The sequence below is a fragment of the Rhinolophus sinicus genome, chromosome 5 (assembly GCF_057876585.1).
Source record: "Rhinolophus sinicus isolate RSI-liver-muscle chromosome 5, RSI-T2T, whole genome shotgun sequence".
Taxonomy (NCBI): Eukaryota; Metazoa; Chordata; class Mammalia; order Chiroptera; family Rhinolophidae; genus Rhinolophus; species Rhinolophus sinicus.
In genome coordinates, this window is record NC_142505.1 from 10,050,486 (window position 1) to 10,075,513 (window position 25,028).

At 47.6% G+C, this 25,028-nt stretch overlaps 1 protein-coding gene across 1 annotated transcript in view; it reads left to right on the plus strand.

The window, feature by feature from the left end:
• The window catches only part of LOC109443415 (tubulin beta chain-like), a 64,067-nt gene extending 47,721 nt beyond the window's left edge, over nucleotides 1-16,346 (plus strand). The window contains 1 exon segment of the mRNA XM_088798851.1: nucleotides 16,077-16,346. Within this exon segment, the coding sequence (XP_088654977.1) occupies nucleotides 16,077-16,346 (270 nt within the window).
• The last annotated feature ends 8,682 nt before the right edge of the window (nucleotides 16,347-25,028 follow it).

The window sequence follows — 25,028 nt, forward strand, 5'->3', positions numbered from 1 at the left end:
AACAGTATTTAAAATATCGGTTTGATTGCTCTAATAGGAACTCCAAATGACTTGTCTAACATAAATAGATATTTCTTTCTGTTCATGAAACAATGTGGCCAACTCCATGATGTTGGGGAGCAGGGTCCTTCTATTGTTTTTCCTCCATTTCTCAGTTGTTGTCTTCATCCACATGGTCTATGATGGCTTTCCAGGATGTCCATACAGGGCCATGGGGAAGGGGAGGCATGCCTCAGAAGTCGTACAAATCGCTTATGTTCATAACCCATTGCCCGGAACTTAGCTACATCTAACTTGAACGGAGGCTGACTAGGAAGACATGTCAAATTCATAACTGGGGCTCCATGGTTGTAAGGGAAAAGGGAGAACAGATCTTGGGATAGCTACTAGCCTCTGCCATGGGTATACTTGTGTGTTAGCCAAACCTCTGGAGAGAGAAAAGATGGGCCCCTGACTGGGTCATGTTCTGTGCTCCGGTTCTAGCTTATTTTCCTTTGCCCCATCCCCATGCTGATCCAGCTGGCAAATGATGAGATCACCTGTGGAATAGTTAATCTTCCAGTAAGTGGGTCCTTTCCAAAGCCCAGAGGATTTACTTGAGGTTCCTTATTCACCTCAGAGTATATGTACCTTCTCTACTGAGATCTCAAAACCTTGGGTATGATGGTGTTAGGTGGGTAGAAGTGGTGATTTTGTTGTTGTTTGTTTGTTTAAAGGTTGAGCTCCCATGAAAAATCAGTAAGAGAGTAGAGAAAGAATTGACAAAGGAGAAGCAACTCAGAAAATGGCAATTTCAGGCAAAGTCACGGCTTTGATCTGGATTCCACAGAGGCACTCAGGGACCTAAATTATGTTTGGACTGGAGACAAGGGAGCTGACTTCCATACTTTTGCATTAGTCCAACACTGGCTAAGGGTTGCTTTGGAATAAACTCCCAGTGCCTGCAGGCGAAGCTGTGCCAGTAGCCCCAGCAAAATATTTCCAAGAGAGCTAGGGGTACAGGCACTGAGAAGCTCAGGGAAGGGTAGAGAGGGCCAGCAAAAAAAGATCGGAGGGGATTGGGAAGAACTCCAACACTGTCTGCTACAGGTGAGGTTTCCAATGAGCCCAGAAGCTGATTTTATGGGGCTGCCTTCTTGGAAGAGGTGGCCTCCCAACATCATGGGGAGGCTCAAACTTTGTGGCTTGACTCCTAGATAGTTGTTTTGGCTCCAGACTTTGGTCTTCCCTTTAGGCCCCTCTTGCTTACTTGAAAGGAGTAAATTGGGATGGATTCATGAAAACCAGAGCACTGCAGATTACGGGGAACGGCTGACTTCATTCTCTACCCACAGGCACTAAGCAAATGTCATGACACTGGGGCTCCCAACACAGGCATATCCTATCAAACGAAGAGGGTGGTGGATACAGCTTCGGTGGTTCTTCCATGTCGCTGTTTCTAGGTACATCTTTTAAAATTAGTGTGCTTAAATTAGCAGAGCTTTACTTTTAATATTCCTCTCTCGAAGCAGCTAGCACAGTTTCAATCAAGAGCCTGATTAATATGCAAAAAATGATTTGTTTTGATTTCAGTCTAGTGGGTTTTTTTTTTTCTTTCTTCTTCTTCTTCTTTTTTTTTTTTGCTAGGCAACTCCTTTATCGAATTCCTCTGCTTTTAAGGGATGGGAAGAAATGTACCTCTTTAAAGTCAGAGGGCACAGTTTCATTGAAATTGGAGATGGGAAGCCTCTCTGGGAGCTGGTCTGAATCTTAGCAGAATTTTGCCAGTGGAAAAACCTCTCTTCATAATTTTCAGGCTACCTTCAGGCATCATCCACTCCCAGACTAGGCCCTGCAAGGTCTGGTCCACTGGAAGTCACAATCAATATATTCATTCTATCAAAATGTATAGTAATTTGATGCTTATTATGTGACCTTAGGCAAGTTGCTTTACATCTCTAAATTTGTTTTATTATCCTTAAAATGAAGTTAACACCCACCCCTTGGGATTTCACCCAATGTTAGTCTGTGATCCCAAAAACCTTGATGGATTTCCGAATTCAGGATTTTTTGGATTTATAAGAAGGTAATTCAGCCTATATATCGTATTATTTACCACTCTTGGTGGAGTCTGGTGAAGCACCCCGTAATCAAATACATTAATATTTTTGCAGCCAAACTCATGAATATTCACACTGAGCAGCATAAAGACTATAAATAGCCTCTCATCAGCCCAGGGCAGGTTTGTAACTAAGTGAGTTACAAATAAATTTTTGTTTTCCGAGCTGTTTGGATTGGGGAATTGGGAATCAGAGGCTGTGGTCTTCTGATGAGAAAATCTTTGTGTCCACCCATCCGTTTTTTCCTCACTGGTTCCAGAAAGGACTGAAGACAGTGCTAGGATGCATGTGGGAAGGCTGGCTTCTGGAATGGTCTGTTCCCCTCTGGGCCCCCACCCCCACTTGTGATGTGCATGGGCTCTTGTGAATTTCCCTTTCTTTGACAGTTTTAATCCTGATTTGCTTCTCCCTGGGGTCTGATTTCAGGCAAAGCTCTACCCTTTTGACACAAATGAAAGAGAATATGCTTTTAAAAAAGTTCTGGAGAGGGAAAAACCATAATGCAAACACGTAATTGGTAGGCTCATTAAGCAATAAATCAAACTGTCTAAAAATTGGTTAGGAATTTCTAAGAAATTCTCCAGGTGGTGAGTTTCAGGAAGTTCAGAACTAAATATATAGGAAGAGTTTGTTAATATATACAAAGAGCTGAAAGCCTGAGGCAAACTCCCAAAACTACCATGGTACCCTCTCTTCTCCCCACATCCTTAGCAATTCCTGCTTAACTGTGCTGTGATATGTTTAATTTTTACTTATTACATCAAAATATATAATATATTAATACTTATTATTATAAACCTAACAAGGTAAATCTTCCACAAAATTTATTTTCACCATATATGCTCCTGGAATTTTCTTGTGAAAATTTAAGTTGGGGTAAAATTTTGCCAACGGGATATTAAATCATTGGCCTTGATCACTTTTGGGGATGTTTCCTTCTTTTACTGTATTTGTCTTTATCTTAATGAAATATAATAATTTGAGTTTATTGAGCATGTACTATATGACAGGGTTTGTAATTGGTGCCCACATTTACAGCCTACAATCCTGTATTCAAGCTCCTCAGGGCCAGTGTATTTGGGGGTTTTAGAAAGGCAACCTGTGGTGCATGCTGATTGTACTGTTACACCCCTCTCCCCAGGGGAGGGGGTGTATGTGTTGTTGCACCATCCCCCAAATCACACACGGTAATATTTCTGCAGGAAAATGTATGAAAATTCCCACTAACTGGGGTAAAAATACATAGACAACTTCACATAAATTTTGCTACTAAATAATTTATGAGAAAATTCTAGTTTTCAGAGCATTTAGGATTTTGGAATTCCATACATGGGATGGTAGGCTTGTGTTGTCTCACTTCGTCCTCTCAATGACTCCAAGAAATAGGAACTGTCATTATCCCCTGGGTAGTGAAGCATTCATCTCACCCAAAGAGTGGTCTGGCCTTTGCCTTGGCTCCTGAAAGCTGATCTCTAACCCCCGCCTCTAATGTCTTGACTGATAGGAGTGTCTTTGTTTGCCTGGGGGCTTTGGCCACCAGACAGTCAAATAGTGTGATTTATGATGGGGGCTTTGGGCCATGCATTATCAGATTCCTGGATGAACTGGAGACAAAAGGTATTAGCTTGCTTTCTGGGAGGGGTTGGAGACTACCTGGAGGTCAGCCACATGGGCAGTATGTCATAGGTGCCAGTAAATACTCTGGCCACCAAAGGCTTGGGTGACTTTCCCTGGTTGGCAGTGCTCTGTGTGTATTGTCACTTATTGTGGCTAAGAAGGGTAATGCTAACCAGTTCTCCATGAGGAGAGGACAACTAGAAGCTTTGCATTTAGACCCCTCCCAGGCTGCCCTGTGAGTCTCATCCTTTGGTTAATTTTAACCTGTATCTTTTCCCTGTAGTAAACTGCGAGTATAATAGCTTTTAGTGAGTTCTGTGAGTCCTTCCAGTGAATTATTGAACCTGAGAATGCTTTTTGGGGACTTCCCCCAACTTGCAATTTGTGTCAGAAGTGAAGGAAGTCTTGTGTCGGGTATGGTGCCTTCAGACTGTACGGCTGGCTAAACTCATTGCATCCCCATTTACCAGATGCGCAAACTGAAGCAATACAGACAAGTAACTCTCTCCAGGCCACCAAGCTCATAAATGAAGAAGGAGATTCAAATCAAGGCCATATAACTTTAGAACCAAACCTGTTCTTAACATCACTGTGTGACACTTGTAGAAGGAAAGTGGCCAGGATCCGTGGTGGAAAGAGAGGCAGAGCCCAGGGGATCAGGAGTGGTTCTTGAACTGAGTCCAGAAAAAATGGTGGTCAAGGATTGTAAATTCTGTCAAAAGTAGGTTATAAACCAGGGAGATTTTTAACATATTATAGGTTCGCTCATGCAAAATTAACCTGGCTCTAAAATAAAATAACAATTCTTTTTATATTTTATTTTATATTTTATTATTATTTTTTCAGCACTGAAAAATTTGGGAAGGAGATTTATTTAACTTTTTTAAAGCTTCATACATATAAGCCTTCAGTGCTTAAGCTTAGTGGTAAGTCAGGTTTTATTATTTAAAATGTTAATGTGATTCTTCTTGGGTTTTGGGTTTAGGGATCTGTGCCATTGTGAATGGGCATGTCAGAGAGCTGGTCAGGATGAGCCTTCATTTATTTATATTTATTTATTTTTTCATAGTTTCAGGAGTACAAAACAATATAATCATTAGACATCTAAACCCCTCACAAAGTGATAACCCCCCAAGTCTACTACCTCTGACATCGCACATAGCTATTACAATACCATTGACTATTAACATAACAATTCTTTATGCTTACATCATGATTTGTATTTCTTTAAAATATTTTTGCGTTCATAGTTTCATTTCTTTCTCATACCACTTTAAAATTGGCAGGCGGCAGAGTTGGAAACACATAGCTATTGGAGCCTGATGGACATCAAGAATCCATTTACTGGCTGAGTGATGTTTGTTGCTCAGCTTCTGCGCCTCGGCTGGTTCAGCTACAGAATGGGGATACTGCCCTCTTGGAGGGAAGGGTGTGGAATAGGATGTGTGCAAACCAACTGACACAGCACAGGTATTCATTCAGTGATGACTCCATTGTTTTACAAATGAGAAGAGTGAGCGTTACGTGGATTCTCAAGGTCATACACTTCTGTGAAGCAGGACTCCGATTTTGCTTCAGAGACTTATGAAAGATAAGGAGAGAAAGGGCCTTAAAAGATCATTTGGGTGTAAGATTCTCATACTCTTATTTTAAGCTTTAAAGAAAATCCTGGAAAACCCTAAAGTGGGAATCAGATAAAGTGGGGTTACTCTGATTCAGGTGGACCTGGTCTCTCTCCTCCTAAACTACCCCTGGAAGGCCTGTGACCTGGCCTCTCCCCTCCCAAAAAGAGCACTGCTTAGAAAAATCTCTGGTCTAGTTCTACCTCTGCCTTACAAATGAGGTTGTTGAGGCTCAGAGGGGTCATGTACTTGTCGCACAGTTGGTCTCTGACAGGTATGGAATTAAGCCTTGTTGACAGAATCCCAGCTCAGTACTTTCTTCTCTCTACCTCACCACCTCCATGGGGCCAAGACACCTGACCCCACATGAGACAGTGCCATCCGATGGCACTAAAGGGGACATTGCTCTCTGTCCAAGGAATAATCTGTGGGTCCTTAACCTCATTCACATTCTCCAGTGCTCTCCTTTGTGGTCTGCCCTGTGAAGGCTGAAAGTATGGAACTGTATGCCCAGGTAACCTTGCCATTGAGTTCCTGTCAACTTTTGCCAATGTAATGCATTTGCAGGAGGCTGGGAAGCAGGAGAGGTAGAAGCCATAGGTGCTGCTCCTGGCTCTGCATCTGTGAACAACTGAGGGTGACTGCAGATTTCAGCAGCATCCATGTTTCTAGGAGCAGCTCCCTTGCAAACTACTTACACTGTGTGGTCTTATGTCAATCTCGTCACTTCCCCATGGCATTTAAAGAAGTCCTTTGAAGGTACCAGCAACTCCCCCTGGCTAAGAAGACCCAAGGGAATGTGCTGCACATTTAATGGTTACCCAATCAGGGAGGGAGAACACAGATATATTTTGTTCCTGTATCACATCTCCTTGGCCTACTTCTGATTTCAGCACTACAGGGGTGGACAGCTCCAAACCAGCAGATGGTCTCCGGCAGCAAGCTTTGTGTCACTTCAGGTGCTCCTACAGGAAAATGTTAAAGCAGGATTGATGAGTAGAGGCTTATAAGGAGAAACTCCTGTAAAGGATAAATGGGAGGAAGCCAAAATAGGCATGGAAAGCCTCAGACCCCAGTGTAGTTCTTGGCCAGGCCAACGGGGAGTCCCTCAGCAGAGACTGCCTTTTAGAGAAATCCTTCACTGGCCAGAAATGGCCTGGTTCTAGTGTCCCTATTGTATTCTCGTTGGCTGGGGACAATCTGGGAAAGTGTGGTCTTGAGGTGAGTGATGTGGCATATGCAAGGGTGCCGCAGGTTCTGCTGTAGGAGATCAGAACAGTGATTCTCCATGGCTGCCATGAGTGGGCCCCGCAGTTTCTCTCTGCTTTTGTGCCTTGGAGCTTTCTCCAAGCTGAGGAGGCCCATTGGACTTTCACACACACTCAGTCCAGAAGTGCAAGGGAGTAGTTTATGCTTCTGGGAGATGGGTATCTATGGAAAAGTGCACAGCTTCTCATCTGAGGCAGATTCTATATGGTTCCTCAGAAGGTCTCAAGCAGGATTGAAACCAGTTGCCATGGTAGTGACCTGCTCGTTAATACACGCTTTATTGTCATTTTCTCCACTTGCCACTACCTCACTCCTGCTTCACGAGATCACTCTACAAGCAAACTACTCTGACATAGACCTTATTTCAGCATCTGCTTTTGGTGGAACCCAGAAGAGCACATCTGGGAAGCTGAGCACTCTTGGGTGTCAGTGGCGTGCTCAGAGTGACAGCACCCTAAGGAGGGGGTGACACTCCAGGGTACAGAGCTGAGGTTCCCTCCAGGTTTAAACTCATATGGTGCCAGACTTATTTTTCTAGGGGAGGCGAGGTTGCCCAACACACACTATCTTAAAGTACCTCGTCTTTTTAAATCAGAAAGTGGCTCTCATTCATTTTCCCAGGTCCCTGGGCACATAGTGTTTAGCCTGTTGTCCTTTCTCATGCCGTTAGTGTTTCCCAACCTTTTAAAACCCATGCTGTTCCTTGGTAACCACCAAACTTCTCAGGATGTGCCACCGGTCCCAAGAGTCTTTTACAAAAGACTCATCAACTTTGGGATCACCGCTCGTTTTTTTATGTATGGAGTGAGATTTCCCTGAACTTTTCTTTCTATATTTGTCTTCGAAAAGAGCAGTAAACTCCAGCCCCGTGTGAAATTATATTACAATGTTTTCAGATATGCTGTCCTCCCTTGGAGATCACTCTTCCCCTTCCTTCATCTTGAGAATCTTCCTGAATCTTTATCTTGAGAATTGCTACATTAGAAAAGTGATGAGAGTGGACTTTCTCCCCTTGACTCCCTTCCTTCCTTCCCTTAGTCTCTCTACTGATAGGCAGTGGTCTTTGAAAAGACAGTAAAGAGGTAGAGAATCCTAGTAGCCTAAGAATCTGTAGTCTCTCTGCTGGTGCTACCTTCACACTCTGCCATGAGACTTCCAGCGACATGCCTCTGCATGTTGTCACTGGACGACTTATTCTGGCAGCAGAAAACAATTTCCTTTACCATGAACGGTCCATGAAAATAGGCTTGAAACTCCAGGGAATAACCATGAAACTCCAGGGAATTACCAGGCCCTGAAAATAGGCTTCAACTAATGAATACTCGAGTTCTTGGTAGTGTTTTTTTCTCTACTAGCTCCAAGTGTGTCCCTGTGGGAGGCATGAAGCTCCAGTGGCCCCCAGAGGTAACTAGCTTGATAAGAAACCCTTCCTTATTCCACTTTTCCATTCCCTAACCGTATTTCCTAGGGTCATTTCCCAAGTAAAATTTCTTGCACTCGAATCCTTACCCCAGTATCTGCTTCTGGCAGAACCCCCCAAAAGTTGTAACTCATCCAAGCTCTGTTCTGAAGGGAGGTTAGTAGTCAAAGGGAAAGTGTTTTGAACACTACACAGAACCAGAACTTCTTCCGGGAAAGTCCTGCTGCCTCTCCAGGTACAGCCAGGACCCTAGGGAGGAAGGAAGCGATGGGGCTTGGGAAATCAAGGGAGGGAGGAAGGGAGCTGGTGGAGACATGGTGGAGAAGTAGAGTGACGTGCTCAAATCTTCTAATTATAGGAATCACCCCTTCTTGGGAACGGGGTGGGCCTGCCCCTCCTTTGGGACCAAGCAGGATCAAGGAGAGGTTATCCTCCGTATGTAAGCATAGATCTGTGGCTCCCTCCACATCTATGACGGAATTAGTTGATGAGGATGGGAACATGTTAGGTATCTCTCTCTAACTGGGTTTCAGGGCTTCCTGACTCCAGGCCCTTCCCTTCCTAGTGGTTTCAGTCTGCAATGTAGTCTAATACAAGCATCCAGCACAGGGGGCTCCTGTTCCCCAGTCTCTCCTGTGATCCAGTGTGAAGGAGCAAGCTTTTGCTTAGGTGCCTGTGGGAGCTGACGGAACGGTCTTTCTGGGTGGTGTTGCTGGGCTGGCTCATGCTGAAAGGTGATGATTGTATCGTTATGTGTCTGTCTAGTGAATCCTTTTTGAAAAATTTCTTTTATTATTAGCTGTTTTGATGTTGGTATTTTTAATTTTCCTGAATCTTGATCCAAATGGGGACGATTGCATATGAAACAAAAAACCCAGTGAGTGTGCTGGTGGAATAATAGTTCTGAGCAGAATTAACCACAGATATTGGACCGAGGTGGAGATGTTCCCTTTTGGATGTCAGGAAACCCCCAAGGACTTCTATATACGGAACACATACCTGCCACATCCATGCCACACACCTCCGTGGGGCAGCCTGTGTGTTTCTTCTGTTACCGTTTGATGTAATAAATATTCTCTTTAGGGGGTATGCATTATAGCTAGCTCCTGGTCCTGGAATAGCTATAAATAATCATGGGTTATAAAAAAATCATATTCATGCAATAGAATAGACATGACCGAACTGGTTCATTTGTGGACTTTTAATCCTCGAGGTACACGATTCTTTGTGAAGCATCAGATTTTCAAGCTGTTTATGGCCTTTGACAGGCAAAGAAGCAGTATTCTCTGATCTTCTGGAATATCTCTGGGAGTGTAGGGCAGAGGTGTTCTAGGGACTTGGCTGATTTAAAGGAACAAAGTGAGAATGCAAAGATGACCTTTATTGGAATGACCGGCATCTCAGCTTGTAAAAGAATCTCAAAGCCTAAAAATCAGCCGCTGGAGTAGGGCTGAGGAGCTGCATGTGAAACAGCTCCCATCTTCCCCATGACGCTCATCTGTACTAAAGTGTGACGCTCTCTGCTCCAAGTAGGAGAGCGTGCTGTGGGGGGAGGAGGCAAGCCTCTCTTTAATTTTCTAATTCAAATAATCAGTCACATGTGTTCTGATTTCTTCCTTTCTATTCTGAAAATGTACAGAGCAGTCTCTGGGATTAGAGGACACAAAAGCCAACAGATTTAAACAAAATCGGGGGTTTCCTGTTAGAGGTCAGGAAATGGGACTCACATTCAACAAGCTGGTGGGTAGGTGGCCCCAGTTCTATTTTTCTAAGGCAGGGGCACCTTATGGAGTAGGATTCAAAAAGCAGAGGAAAGTTTCAACCGAAACAGGATATTTAAAAGAAATTTAAAGCCTGGTGGAAGAGTGAGGCAGGAGGGATGACCTGCTTCCTGCAAGACAGCCGAGGTGCACAGCTCCTCTGCTCCCCAATTTGAAGTCCCTTCTATGGTGGAAAATCTCTCAGTACACATCTGTTTATTGTATAGTTTCCTTTTCAGTAGTTGAGGTAAGTTAGATTTAGGGAGCATGGAGGCTCCCCAGTGCGGGGTGGGTCTCTCTTGCGGCAGCAGGAGGACCCTGTAAGGCGGAAGGTGAGGGGAAGAGGGAGCTGACTGCATGGTTTCGTATGAGGCTTTACCTCTTCCATGTAACCTCTCTTATGGGCTATAGGTGAATTTAATTAGGGAAAAAAACTGATCTAGAAGGTAGAGTCTTTCTCAGTGATCCATGTAAAGATCCAGAACTTGGTGGATGATCATCCACGGCCAAATTTAATCCAGATTAAAGGGAATGTAGAGCCCCCAAATGCACAAAGTAACCCCAAGTGCACAAACTTGACTCTACCGCCAAGGAGGTATTACCTATGACAGGAGATGCTAGATGTTATTAAAGGGTTCACTGCACTGGGAGTTCGACATACATCCTCATTCAATCTTCCCCAAACCATATGAGGTGGTGTCTTAGGTTGTGTTCTCTCCCAAGCAGACCCTGAGACAAAGTCCCAGGTGGTTTATTTGGGAGGTGATCCCAGGAAGCGTGGCAATGGTGACGGGATGTGAGACAGAGGAGGGAGGAAAACCAATAGGGGGTGCATGAATGTGTAGGTTACACAGTGGGCACCCAGGCTCCAGCCCGATGGGGACCCTCTGAAAGGACTTGTGGAGCACTCCTCAGAATCATGTCCCCCAGGGGCAAGAAGTTGGAGTATCTCACTACCAACTCTCACTCTCATTGGTTGAGGTTGCTTTTGGAGTGTTAACTCTTGGGCACTTGTGACCTGTACCACACATGCAGTTGAGCTCACTGGCTGTGGCTGGAGGAAACGCCCAGGTAGAAAGCTATGGACTTTGTGAAACTGGCCCTAGCCAGCGTCCTGAGGAAGCCAAGTGGCTATGAGTGAGGCTATGAGTTGGAAGATGAGAAAACAGAGAATTTAAGGAGCTCCCCAAATCAAACAGCTGAGATCTGTTGGTCTAAGCAGGACAGAAGACTGACCCAGGGCAGATGTCTTGGCTGCCTTAAAATACAGCGGCACCTTGATGGTCCCTACTGGACCATTCCTTCCTTCTCCAGGTCTCCAAACAAAATGGTAGACATCAATAGTCTAGAGGAGTTGTTATGGCTGCCAAACCAGTCCTGGGGGGTGAAGAGACAATAACAAGAGCAGGCAGAGAGCTGAGACTAACAGACAAGTAGCCCTCCAGTCCTATCTATCATCACCCACAAAACCAGAGCTGGCTCTTCCGTGCTTTCACACACACCTCCCTCTGCTCTTTTGTCACTGTCTTCCTGGGCAAGGCAGTCCCAGGTGAGCACTTTCATAGCCTGATGTGTAAAAGCTCATATTCAGGAGCCAGACAGGTCAGGGTTCAGGCCACAGCTCCATGGCTGCTGTGCATGTTACCTAACTTCGGTGATGGGGAAACTGGAGTCTCTCATTTGTAGACGGTATATGACCAGGGGCCCTGGCAGGATCATTGTGAGGAGCTAACGAATCAGGCACTTGCATATATTGTGTTCAATCAATGTGAGCTGTGGTTATTATTGTAATTATTATTATTGAATTTCCTGTGGGAGGGGAAAGATGCAGTGTTATTTGTTCAGTTGATGCTCCTGGATGATGGTCGATGTCCCCCAATAATGTTAACAATTACTTGTTAATTACTAATCATGTTCATTACTAATTATGCTGAAACACCACAGCCACATGACCTTTAAGCCCCCTCAGGTCTCACGGGGATAGTCAGGGTTCCTCTGAGGGTCTTAGATGGTCACATTACCAGCCCTGGGCTTTATGCTAATGGGGAAGTAAAGAAACCATTAGAAGTACGCACAAACTGAAATGGGGCGCAGGGTCAGAGAGGACATGCGTGGTGGAGGCTGCTATAGAACACTCTCTCCCTCTGGCTCTTCAAAGCCAACTCTTTGCCATGTTTTCCTTTGCTTTTCCTTTGGGGTGCTCTCCAGGTGGGCTGGTCTGGCTCAGTCCTCCTGGAGCCCCGTCCCTGCTGCAGGGCTGTGGGGTTGGGGTCTCTGTCAGGCCCTGTGATCTCCCTGTACCCCGAGTATGCTGTGAGAAGCCGGGCAGGACTGGGAGGAGGTCCTTCTGCCAGCTTCACCAGCCTGTGCCCGGGGCCAAGTTCTTAGCGCCCACCTTGACCCATGGAATCGGTCACTCCAGAGGAAGCTTCTGGACTTCCAGGAACAGCTAAGCTCACAAGGCCACATGGGGCAGATCGCAGCACGCCCCACAGGCCTTTACACCTTTTCATTGATTGCAAAGTGAGAACCCTGGAAGACTTGGGCAGGAGCTCAGACACCGGGGCTGGTGTGGACTTCTCTGTCTCAGGACTGCAGCTTGCTGTTTGATTCCCAGGGATGCACTGCACACTCGTGGAGCTTCTCTCTCTCCCTTCCCAAGGGTATTTTCTGTGTGACTTAGAATAAGTATTGGGTCATGTGGATGTTACTATGGCAACTGGTGTTTTAAATAAAAATAGTCCTACACCCCCGGTAGCCTGTCAGTGTGAAATGTGCCTATAGGCAGTGAAAGGCTGTTGGCATCTGCATCCCTTCAATTCCCAGCAGCCTCCAGGCGCCCCGCAGGACCAGAGGGCAGAACCTGCAGCTCTGTGCCCAGGGCGGGGCTCCTCGTTTAGAGCAGAAGGCAGGTGGCTTGCTACAGGCAGGTTTCCCCAGCTGGCCAGTGGTCGATGCCTGGCCCTTCCTGCCCACTGTAGAGGGGCGCTGCTGTTCTCGAAGTCTTTCTGGCTGGAAACTTTAACTGATTCAAGAAGGGCTTTGTTTTGAAGTCTACTTCTTGGGGAACACATATGAGTCAAGGATTTCTGTGCAAGTAATTTATTTGGGCGCAATCCAAGGAAACACCAGTAGAGTGGCGAAGGGAGGCAGAGAAGGGAAGACAGCCAGTTAAGGTGCATTTTCAAAAGTTATGCTGTGGAGAAGGGGAGCTTAGTTTCCTTGTCCCCTGAGGAACTTTGGGAGACCATGTTATCTCTCCAAGGGGCAAGGGAGCTTGTGGGTGTATCTAGCAAATCCCCTTCTGTCTTTGGGTGAGGGCTTGTCCCTGGGGCATGAACTCCCTACACTCTGAGCTTGACCTGTGAGCAACCAGAAAAGAAACACATAAAACCCCACAAAAGTCCTTAGGCAGAAAGTTACAGGTGTTGGCAGGCAGTGGCCTTCAGCATTTGAAGGTGGATGCCTACCTAGAGGATATGGCAGAGAACCACCTCACCTGCTGTGGGCCTCCTGGCTGACTTGACAGCCTTCTGCATGTTAATGAATTTCCCCAACTGTCAAAAGTGCTTTCAAGTTGGAATAAGGAGCTTAATCTGAAAAGTTAAAGGAATGTGAAATAGTTTTTGAAGATGTGGAAAGGTTGCCAAAATTCCTAAGCCTGATGATGAAATTGGTACTATCAAGCCCCATTGTTCTCCATCACAGTCGAGAGTGGAGGCAGGGGTTGGGTGAGGGAGGGGTAGTTCTCTTTTGAAGGAAAGGGAGGCAGTTTACGACACCCTAAACAAGTGTTTTTGAGTATGTCCTTCTTGACTCAATATCTGATACTTTGGGAGATGAAACACATTGAGATTAGGCACTATGATATTGAACCCAAGGAACTCAAATTTAGGGGAGGAATGGATAGCGGTTTAGGCAGGAGTGAACAGGAGGAAATGCATTGCGGATACATCACTTTGAGCTCTTGGCACAAGCTGGGGCAGGGTGGGCCTTTTTTCTCCTGGCAGATCCATTCACCTTCTAATGACAGGCACCTTGGTCTCGTTTTGGATGCAGTCCGTGGCTCTGTCCATCAGTGGAAGACGAGTTGCTTCCCACAGTCCTCCACTTCCGGGGCCAATTAGACACCTCGTCCCTAGAATTTGAACTCTGAGTGGGTTGTTTCAAGACTAAAACTTGACTTGTCGATGTCAATAGTGGTGTCCTGAACAAAACAAAAGAGCTCACTAATTCCAGGTGGTTGGGTCGCTATCTTTGTAGAGCCTGGTTCTTTAGCTTTTCCTTCAATTCTCTGGGTATCCCATAGCATAATAAATTCTCGTTCCTTTGCCTATAAATTAACTGGAGCCTGTTTCTATTGCAATGGAAGGGCCCTGACGGATCCTCATTCCTTTGGAGGGATCCCACTGGGATCAAAAGCCGAGAGATTCTCAAACGAAGCCCTATGAAAACCTCTCTCTGTTCTGCCACTTTGTACAGTAGGTTTGATTCAGAAATAAGAGGAAGGGAAAGCTGTCTTAGCATCATCTTTTCAGAGGACCCAAGTGAGAGGGAAGTAGGAGTGAAAGAGGTTTATTTTGGGAGCAGGGGTTGGAGAGTGGAGCATTGAGATGCCTGTGAAAGGTAAAACGGGGCAGATGCAGGATCGGATGAGACCTTCAGACGGCCATGTGGGTCTGAGGAAGTCTCAGCTGGTCCAGTGAGTGGGGAGCTCGTGAGCAAAGATTTCCCTCAGAGTTCTGTGTGGGGACTGAATTTCCCGGCCTCAGTACTCTGCAGTGCTGTCATTAGCTGTGGGCTGCCTGCAAAGAGCATGGCCTCTGCTCTAAAGCTGAGGCCTGGAGGCTGTCAGCTCACTGCACTCCTAGCAGCTGACCAGCAACTTCTTTCTTCAGGAAAGATCTGAGCAGTGCAGCTCTACCACTGCCTCAGGCAGAGGGCGGCTGCCTTCTGCCAAGCACACACCCTGTGCCAGGCACTTTCTCTGTTCTGTCTTCCCCAAGTCTCTTGTGGATCCTGTGAGGTCAGTGTTATTTTCATGCCTACAGCTGATGAAATAGAGACCTAGCAAGTTATTTCCCCCCTGAGATTGCCCTGCTAGTGAGTGGCACAGTTGGGATTTGAACCCGATCTGTCTGGCTTGGATGCTCCTGCGTCAATGTCCTGTGGCAGCAGCCGTTGCTTCAGCAGCCACCGTCCCTGTGGTGAGGCTCTGGGCTCTGCAGCTTCAGTGGCTGCTCACTGTCCCAAAGCATATGTCCCATCTGGGTGGTGTGTATGTATCAGCCCCTGGGTCTGTTTTGGGTTCAAAACACAGCTCTTTTTCCCATGTGCCCTGAAAGGCAGATACTGGGACAAGTAGGTTGAGAGGAGATCCAAGGAAGCAGGAGTTGGGGCAGAGGGGTTAGTGAGGGAGGAGTATGAGCCAATCACGGAGCCCCAGGGAGGCGATCTACATGGCGCTCGAACCTGCCGTGGACCGTGTGAGGAGCTGTGCAGACTGTTGGCCCAGTGTTGACCTCCATTCTCATTGGTGGAAGGCAGTCCCGGGGCACCGGCTCCCGGGCACTTCTGGGCATGTGTGCGCAGAGGCCAGCAGGCTCTGGGGCACCAGACAGAGTGTCAGGTGCAGAGCTTGAGAGTAGATGCAGTCAGCATGCAGGGAGCTGTCCCTGACGGCCGTGGGGAGCCAGAGGCAGCCTGATAGCGGGTGGGCGTCCACAGCGTCTGCCACGCCAAGTATTCAGGGCTTGTGGATAGAACCTAACTCCAGGTCGGGGTGTCTGATACTTGTGGCTCAGGATGCGGGGGAGGCAGCAGCGGCCCCATAATTAGGGCATCTTATTAGTCAGCTAGGGCTGCCATAGCAAAAGACCACAGATGGGGTGGTAAAAACAACAGGAGTGTCTTTTCTTACAGTTCTGGAGGCTGGAGGTCTAAGATCAAAGTGACGGTATGTTTGGTTTCTTCTGAGGCCTTTTCCCCGGCTCGCCGATGGCTGCCTTCTCCCTGTGTCCTCACATGGCCTTTCCTCTGTGTGCCTTCCTGGTGTCCCTTCTCTTAAAAGGACACCAGTCCTATCAGATTAGGGTCCCATCCTTATGGCCTCATTTAACCGAATTCCCTCCTTCAAGGTCCTAGCTCCAAATACAGTGACATTCTAAGTCACTGGAGGGTAGGGCTTCACCACATGAATTTTGGGGGACACAATTCAGTTCATAACAAGCATGAATGGCTGGCAAGAGGACCTGGTGTGATCCGGGTTTCCTCATTTTACCTGTCCCAGACACAGGAAAGTGAGCAGCTTAGGGTCCCACAGGTTGAATGGCAATGCAGTGCCGAGGCAGAAGCAAATCTGTCTGCCCAGGGTGACTCCCAGATCCAGGGCTGCCCACACCCACGGCCTTCTGGGCATGATACCCCCAAGATCTCCTGGGTGTGGCCCTCTCTTCTTGGGAACCCCTGGCACCCGTTCCCACCTTCCAAGGCCGCCCAGCCTCTGCTGCACCCTTCTGCCTCTCTCTACCCTACTGGCGTCCAGGAGGTGGCACAATAGTCCCGAGGCCCGGCTTCCAGGCCTGGCTGGGGGGTGTGTCCTTGTCCAGTGCTTCCTTTTGACCCCTCCTCTGGGAAATGATGGGGCTGCTGGGCTACAATTCCTGTTCCCCCAGCTTGTCTTGTCTGCAGTGTTGGTGAAAATCTGGGGGTGGGGAATGAGCACTGGGGGGAAATCTGCTGGAGGGATTGGCACAGTCCATCTGGGAAGGTCACTTTGTAGGGTATTTCAAAAGCCCTAAAAAATGTGCATATCCAAGATTATTTCCTTATGACATATTCTGAAAAGGGGAACTGCTGGGTCGTAGATTTAGCTACGAGGAGTCAGTCATGAGGTTGGTTTCTCATATTTTACTCTTATCAAAACGCCCAACATGAAGGTACTGAATACACAAACCATGGTACCTTATTCAGTGGAACACACAGGCATAAGACATGATTCTGTAAAGAACATTTAATGATTTGGAACAATTTTTTTTTAACCATATCAAATGAAAAGGCTAATTACAGAGTAAGCCGTAATGTTTCATCCACGTTAAAAAAATACAAAAAACTGGAAGAATAATAAACCAGGAGTAAACGGTGGTTATGTCTGTGTGAAGCCAAGGAAGCATTTATTGACTCTCAGTTTGTTTTGATGTATCTTTAAATTGTCTATGGCTTTTGTAATCAGAAAAAAATATTCAATCATCAAAAAAAAGTGGTTATCTCCGGGGATAGCATTATAAAGGACTTTCACATGCTATCCTATACATATGCAATCCTTTTGATTTTTGAATGGTTTAGTCCTTGAACGGTGGTTGTTTTGTTTGCTGTTATTTGTCTTATGGCCTCTAAACATTGAGGGGTATTCCTCCAGGTGATGTACAAGAAACAGTACAGGCAAAGGTAGAAGAGAATGCACTAAGTCAATTACACACACACACACACACACACACACACACACACACACACACACCCACACCCACCCCTCACTCTCTTCCACTTGAGTCAGGCCCCAAGGGAAAGACCTTGGAAGTTCATTCCATGAGGCTTTTATTTTTCTTTCACTTCCAGTGTTCTCTCTCCCCAAATGCCAGTGTTTCAAGCAGAAGACAGGTAGAACCTTTTGAAGGCAGTCAGTCCTTCACATGGAGGAGCCTGTTGGTGGGTGAGGGGAGAGCTGCCCCGGAAGGAGGAAGGAGGACGAAGCCCATCAACAGGGTTAGAAGCAGCCCTTTAGAGCCTGACAGCCCACTCACCAGCTGTGAGACCTTGGGCAAGTTTTCTTGACCTTTCTGAGCCTGTTCCTCACCTGGAAAATGGGAAGGACAACATTGCTTCCCTTCCCAGGGCTCCTCTGTGCCTAAATGAGATGACAAGGCCAAGTGTCTGGCACATGGCAAATACCAGCAGGGTCATGGGGTCACTGTGTTCATTCTGGAGCACAAAGACTCGTGGCTCTGGAGACAGAGGGCCAGGCTGTGTGGCCTACGGCAAGTTACTTGACCTTCCTGAGCCTCTGCTTCCTCAACTGTAAAATTGGGTTGCAATGGGACCAAGGCCAGGGGTCCCAGTCGGTCACAGGTATCCTCACAGCCATGACAGCAGCTCCCCTCTTCCCCAGTGGCCCCCACCTTGATCCTACTCACCTGAGACTGTGAATGATGGACAGGAGGCAGGTGTCTAGCCTGTGCTCTCCTGCTCAGGACGTGACCTGCCAAGACTGGAGCTTCTAGACCGAAGGTTGCTTCCAACTTTCACCTTCTTTGGGGCCTCAGCCTTAGGTCCCCCTGCTTCTGGCCCCTGTGCCATTCCCTGGAAATCAGGACCCGTGCCCAAGTCCCCAAAACTGAACCAGGATGTCAGGCTACGGGAGGATACATCAGAATTAGGTCTTAACTGCTTATGTATTCTGATCCATTTTATCAAAACTTTCTTTTCTGCCAGTCCTTTTAAAATAGTAATGTCAAACTCCTCTTTGGTGTCTGTGAGGCTCTTTGTGAGTGTTTTTGGGTATAGAGGAAATGGTGCAATAGATTTTTGTTGCCTCTTCCCCCTTTAAAAATCCATCAAAAGTCAACACTGTGGTGAAAACTTCCCACTTCCACTGTCTGGGAGGCTCGTGGTCTCCTCCTGAAATGTCAGCAGTGTGTGCACACCTTTTCTGGCAGTCTCCCTGCTGTAGGTAACACGTCATGTGTGGAAACTCTTGCCTTATAGCATGACGAAGAAAAACCCTCAAATTTCTATATTGTTTTAAAAAAGAGGCGCCATTTCCCTGGGGCCAGTACCAACCAAGAGACAGGTACATGGAATGAAAATAACCTTGGCTGTGGCTTGCGCAAAAATACACAAAAGACCGTCCATGCGGCCTAAGGTAAACATCTAGGGATGATCACCAGCAGAACAAAAGGAGAAACTCTACCCCCTCCCCCACTACCATAAAAGGAAACCCACTTCAAAGTAAAATAACAAAAATGTTCAAGTTCAAATGAAATGATTGCCCGGTGTCTTTAGTCTTTACAGCATCACGTTTTCGAGTCAGGTTTCCACAAATTAGCTGCCAATCACACTGGCTTTTAATTGCTCAGATAGACACAGGGTGCTTTGAGCTGGCATGGCTGACTTTTCCGGTCTCCAATTGTTCCTTTTGGAAGTAGCAAATGAAAATCCTGTCCAAGCACAGAGGTTCTGAGGACACCTGGGGCTCCAATCTCTGCCTTTGACTCCTGGAGGACAGGTCACTTAACCTCTGCCTCCAGTTCTTTTTCTTAAAATGGGGTGGTTGGGAGCGCAGATTCAAGAGTTGGAAGGCCCCTAAAATGTGCGTGTACGGTGTCAAGAATCCAATCCATAGTGAATAAAAACCTCGGCCTTGAATTTGGTGGAAAATAACTTTTACTTTCAGACATCCGTGTAGTGAGGGTACACCGGGCATGTTTATTCCGATGAAGGGGAGAGTCAGGTTGCCACAGACCAGAACCTTCGTGATTGACTCTTAAGATTCAGAAAAGTAGGTTTTAAAAACATATTCAACATATAGTAAATGCCTGAACCTTTGCCCACTGCTGCAGAGGGTAGGCACAGCACTCCACTTCGTGCCCTTTTATCATTTGGTACCACAGGTGGCTGTTTTCCAGCCTTTTCCTCTATCTTAGTGGTTCTCAAACTTGAGGCATTTTAGAATCTCCTGCAGGGCTTGTTAGCACAGGTTCCTGGGCCGCACCCCGGAGTTTCTGATTCGGCAGGGCTGGGGCAGGAAGGGGGGTAACCTGGGGGGTTTGCATGTCTGACAAGAGCCCAGGTGGTGCTGATACTGCTGGTGCAGGGACCACATTTTGAGAACCACTGCTCTATTTGACATTAAATATTTACTCAGGAAACTTCCCTTCCAAGCCCAGCATTCCCCGGACGTGCTGACCACAGGATCAGCAGATGGTCACGGGTTTGAGGGGAAAAGATGGAGGACGTAAAGGTGTGTGTCTGACAAGCTCCCTGCAGTGCACGTGGCTGTTAGTTGTCTGCAGTGGGACCTCTTGAGAGAGTCCCATAATTTGGAGTGTGGTGAGCTGCAAATGTAGGACCCCAGGGGAGTCATAAAGATGCTGACCACAGAGCTTCAGGTGGTGTAAATCACTAAATCAAGGTTCCAGAAAGGGATGGGCGTTGGACATTCTAGTTTCTTTCTGGCCAAGGGGCATCAAGTCTACCTAAAGTGAGGGTCTGGAATATTCTAGAGGGGGGGGGGCTGGAATATTCTGGAGGAGGGCAGGCTGTTCTCAGGGAGGCAGAATGCATTTTGGAAAAGCAGCTGCACTGTGGGGCATGGCGGTGGCTAAGCCCTGGGAAGGTGGCCAGGCCAGGGTTGTGTTCTTGCATGCTGGCGCTGGGCAGTGCGCAGTTCTGGGTGGTGGGGGGTAGAGGGCACGCGTTTGCCTTTGCAGCCTCAGACCTCTGAAGGGAACGGTGCAAACCTCAAGCGAATTCACCAGCTTAACAAAATTAAGTAGAGCTTCCTCTGGTTCTTACAGTTCTCTCTCTCATTCTCTCTCTGGAGTTGACCCCATTTTAAAACTTTATTAGGTTTTTAATCAGGTTTCATGAGGAAGCGCATTAAACAAGGTTAGAATCTAACCTTTCAGAAAGACACAAACAAGGTGAATATAGCAGCACCCCCCTCCCCTTATCTGCGGGAGGTATGTTCCGAGACCCCCAGGGCATGCTTGAAGCCGCGGATACCTAACCCGTGTAGACTATGTTTTCCCTATACCTACAGACCTGTGATGAAGTTGAATTGACAAAATAGGCACAGTAAGAGATTAACAATGATAAAATAGAACAATTACGTACTATAAGTTACGCAAATATGGTCTCTCCACCTCTTAAAACAGCTCATTGTACTGTACTCACCCTTCTTGCGATGACATGAGATGATACAGTGCCTCCATGATGAGATGGAGTGAGGCGAGTGACACGTATTAAGTAAAATAAGGGTGACTTGAACACAAGCACTGAGCTACACACCATGACAGTCGCTCTGGTAACCGAGATGGTTACTAAGTGACTAATGGGTAGGGAGGGTATGCGGTACGGAGACGCTGGACAAAGGGATGGAGCATGAGATTTTATCACATGACTCAGAAGTCGTGCTCAATGTAAAACTTGTGAATTGTTTGTTTCTGGAATTTTCCATTTAATATTTTCCAACTGTGGCTAAGTGAAATTGCAGAACACAAAACCATGGACAAGGGGGGACTTCTGTACTGCCTGCTCTACCTAGTTTAAGAGTGCAGCAGGCTTTGTTTGGTCCCGGGGAGCCAACCCTGGGGACTTCCATAATTAGGTTTGTTCCCTTTGTTCTGGCTCCTGGGCAGCAAGGAGCAGTGGCTCAGGGCGAGTACTGACAGGTGGCTGGGGAGTGCATGCCACTTGTCCCAATGCAGTTTGGGTGAGGCCAACTCTTTAAGCACTTTTAAAGCAGGGGGTGGAAGGGTTCACACGAGGTTGGTGTGCATTTCGAAAAGACCATTTTGGCTGTTACATGCAGAAGACATGGGGCTCAAATGGAAGCTGGAGAGGATGTGGGGAGACCAAAAGGGGATGCAATTCTGCAGGGCCTGTTAACACTCAGTCCCTGAGCCTTGCCCCTCCCCTCCCCCATGCAGCAGGTGTGCAGTGGGCCCAGGAGTCTGCCTTTCTGACACGCTGATGCTGTCACCGCTAGCTTGTGCCCTGTTGGTGGCAGGGGAGTTGGTAAGTGGATGGATTTTCAGAGACGTGCATTTTGCACATGTTAAGAAGGCAGGAAGACATTTCTGAAAGCCTGGGACTCTCTTTAGTTTGAAGATACTTGTCTCCAAGCAGAACTTGGTATAAATTTCAGCAATGCCTTAGTGATTTGAGGACGAGGTGAGGGGCAAAACTTCACAACGCAGTAGACTCACCTCCTGGAACTCCAAGGTGACAGAGCTCAGGGCCGCTCTGATTAACCCAGGCGCCAGCTGGGTAACCTTGGTGTTGTGCAGTGTCTGCCCCTTGTCTTTCTACGGCACAGCAGTGCAGCAGTGAGGTTACACAGACCCAGGGTTATCAGACTGGCCCTGGGTCTCTCTCTGTCCTATCGAAAGCCAGAGGGATAGATATCCTCCTTTCTTTAGTGTTTCAAAAAGGATGCTAGCCAATCCAGCCACTCCATCTTTAAACTCCTTCCTCGGCTCTGAACGAAGGCGGGGACACACCCGAGATATAAGTGAGGTGTAAAAACACTGTCACTCTGGAGACACCTGTTCGGTTTCCAATTCTACCAGGTCCCTGGCTCAGAGGCCCTGGAGAAAGGAAGCCCACCTGTCAGCACAGGTGACAGGCCGCATCACCTAGGACAGGAGTGTCTGACAGAAGGACAACCTCGGCAGAGTCCCCTTGTGCCTGGCTCTCATCCCGCAGGGGACACATGCCTGATGGAGAGCCCTGGAACTCTCTCACTCACAGTAGGGCATTTACTCTCCAGGACCAGCTAGGAAACAGACATGTTCCCTGTCTAGGGAGCTACAAAAGGCTTTCCTGTCTCCGGGAGAGTCCCCAGGGGACACCATCCTGTAACCAGGGCCTCCCTCCCCTCCGCTATACTCTATTCACAGCTACCACCACACTCATCAAAACAAAGGCCCCAGGTCCCTGCTGTGTGTTCCCAGCACGTCACAGGAAATGTTCAGTGTAGTGGCGTTTAGCCCTCCTGAGGGCCCACATCTCCATGTCACAGGAGGAAGCTGGTAGCACTTGTGTCCCTCAGTAGGAAGCTAATGCTGCCAGGAGTGGCTTTCCTTTATAAACCCAGCTGTTTGTGTGGGTGGATAAACAGCCTCAGGGCACCTGTGTTTTTGGTGGCGCTCCTACTGCAGGAAGAACCTTGAGCTGGGGTTCTGGAGGGTTTGGCTGGCAGTGTCCTGGCGTTGCGGAGCCTGCGTGGGGAGCGTGGCTGGGGCGGGTGCCTGGAGCGCTGCCTGTGGTGGGGTGCGACCCTGGTGTTGTGAAGTAGCCGTTTTCTGATTGGCTACGGCCTGATTCACAACACCAGCTGCCCCACCGCACCGTGCTGGGGAGGACTCGGAGTGGTCGCCGTCCTGTTCGTGGGGTCACCTCTTCGGTGCTGCTTCTGGATGTGGAGACGGGAGAGAGAGCAGCCATGCGTTAGAACCAGAACGCAAGCAGATTCGACATTTCGTTTCCCCCTCTGTCCCCATCTGACCTTTTATGTTGTGTTCGTGTTCTTTGCCACCCTTCCTATCCCTTGGGGTCATGGGTGGGTATCCGAGGAGCTCTGGACCCACTTAGCTATGCATTAGTGCTTCTCTGGGAACGGTCTACTGCCTTTAACACATCTTCAAAGGGTAACACAAGTCTCCACTGCCCCGGCAGGTATAACGGTAAACAATCAGTCAGGTTTTTCCTTCTGGAGCAACAGGAACACAGGGATTCCCGTTACTTTATTGCCAAACACAGAACCCAGAGACCCTTCTCACCTTGTGTTCTGAGTAATAACTCTGCCAAGACCCCCTCCCTCTCAGTGTGTTTGCCTGTGCAGGGTCCCCAGACCTCGAAGGTCCGTGGAGTAGCTCCCACGTCTCCTAAAGATGACCAGGGTCCGAATGGAACCTTCCAAGGATGGAGAGTAGCCCCGTGACTCAGCCCTCCAAAGGGGGAAAACACACTCCAATCACAAAATAAGGGCAATCACTGCGGATTTGGGCACTCACGCGAGCAACAAAAGTTAAGACGGGCTGAAAAGAAACGAGGTTGTGCAAGTGAACACAATGAACCATCACTGTGCCCTGCCTTTCAGCAGGTAATGTGCTGGGGCTCGTCCTCTCGGAGCTTTAGCTGGGAGGTATTGAGTGTGTACTAGAGAAACTCAGCAGTAAGATGACGCTGGAACTCTCCTTTTGGTATCTGCCTGGATTTTTATCACCATTAGGAAATTATGTAACATAAACTGACATGAAAATAGCATTTGAAGTTTAATCCCTATTTCCAGGTGTCGCTAAACACTTTTAAATGAACAGCTCTTTGGCCCCAAATGGCTCCTGCCTGCTGCATGGTTCTTAGTTACCCAATCAAGAAGAATTACATTTTCCACTTTCTGCCATCTATCTTGGAACTGGCTTTATTTTAAGGACACAAAGTTGGCAAGTGCCTAGTACTAGATGTGGCACAGAAGTTCTGCCAAAGTTCTTGCTGGAGTTGGGGGAGGCAGAAACTTTGAGTAATTCATCAATCATAGCTTAATACTGTGGCCTTGGAGTTTGGAAATGTCTGGGTTTTTTTTTTTTTTGTCTATCATCAAAGTATCCCTGCGGGGACATTAGGCCATAATGTCTGCACCGGGGCCTCTGTGGTCCACATTGCTGCCAAGTTGGGGATCGCTGCCACACGTGGCTGGCTCGTGCCAGGCTCCCAGGCAGGCCGTGCACGGACCAGCTGTGCATTCGCTGTGTGCTGTGCTGGACGTCCCGGCCAGGTGTTGTTCTAGGTACTTCACACCCTGTGATGGCCATGATCTGTCAATGTGCCCACTAGGTTAGGAATGGGACGTGCAGAAGGACGTGCAGAACTCATGTGGTGAAGGACCAGTGGGAGGAGGCAGGATGGGGAGGGTACTCAGCGTCAGCTCAGCCTCCCACTCCCTGGATGGACACGGCTGAGTCCAGCTGCCACCTCCTCTTCAGATTCCTCATCTGTTGACGATTGGCCTGGAGCACATGGTCCCTAGGCACCCCCAGCTCTGCAGGCTGGGGACCTGTTCTCGGAATGCACTATGGACTAGAGGGTGGCTGTGTGGCACTGTGGTGGAGCATTGGGACTTTGGAAGCGGGGAGAACTGGGTGTCAGTCAGCCACATGGAGGCCCTGCTGGAACATACCCGTTTCCTCCCGCCTCAGGGCCTTTTCACCTGCTGTTGCCTCTCTGAGGACCTCAGGGACCCCAGGGGCATTGGAAGAGAATGTAAGATTCCTGGTCTTCCAATATTCTGCACCAATTTTAACCAAAGCCTTTTATCTCTTTATTTCCCATTCTGGCCTTATGTTAGTTCTTCCTCGCTACTCGCTTGGTAGGGTCAAACCAGTTAATTCTGTGTGTGTGTGTTTTTTTTTTTCTTTCTTTTTTAATGTCACATAATGATCACTTGGTTTAGACAATCCCAAGG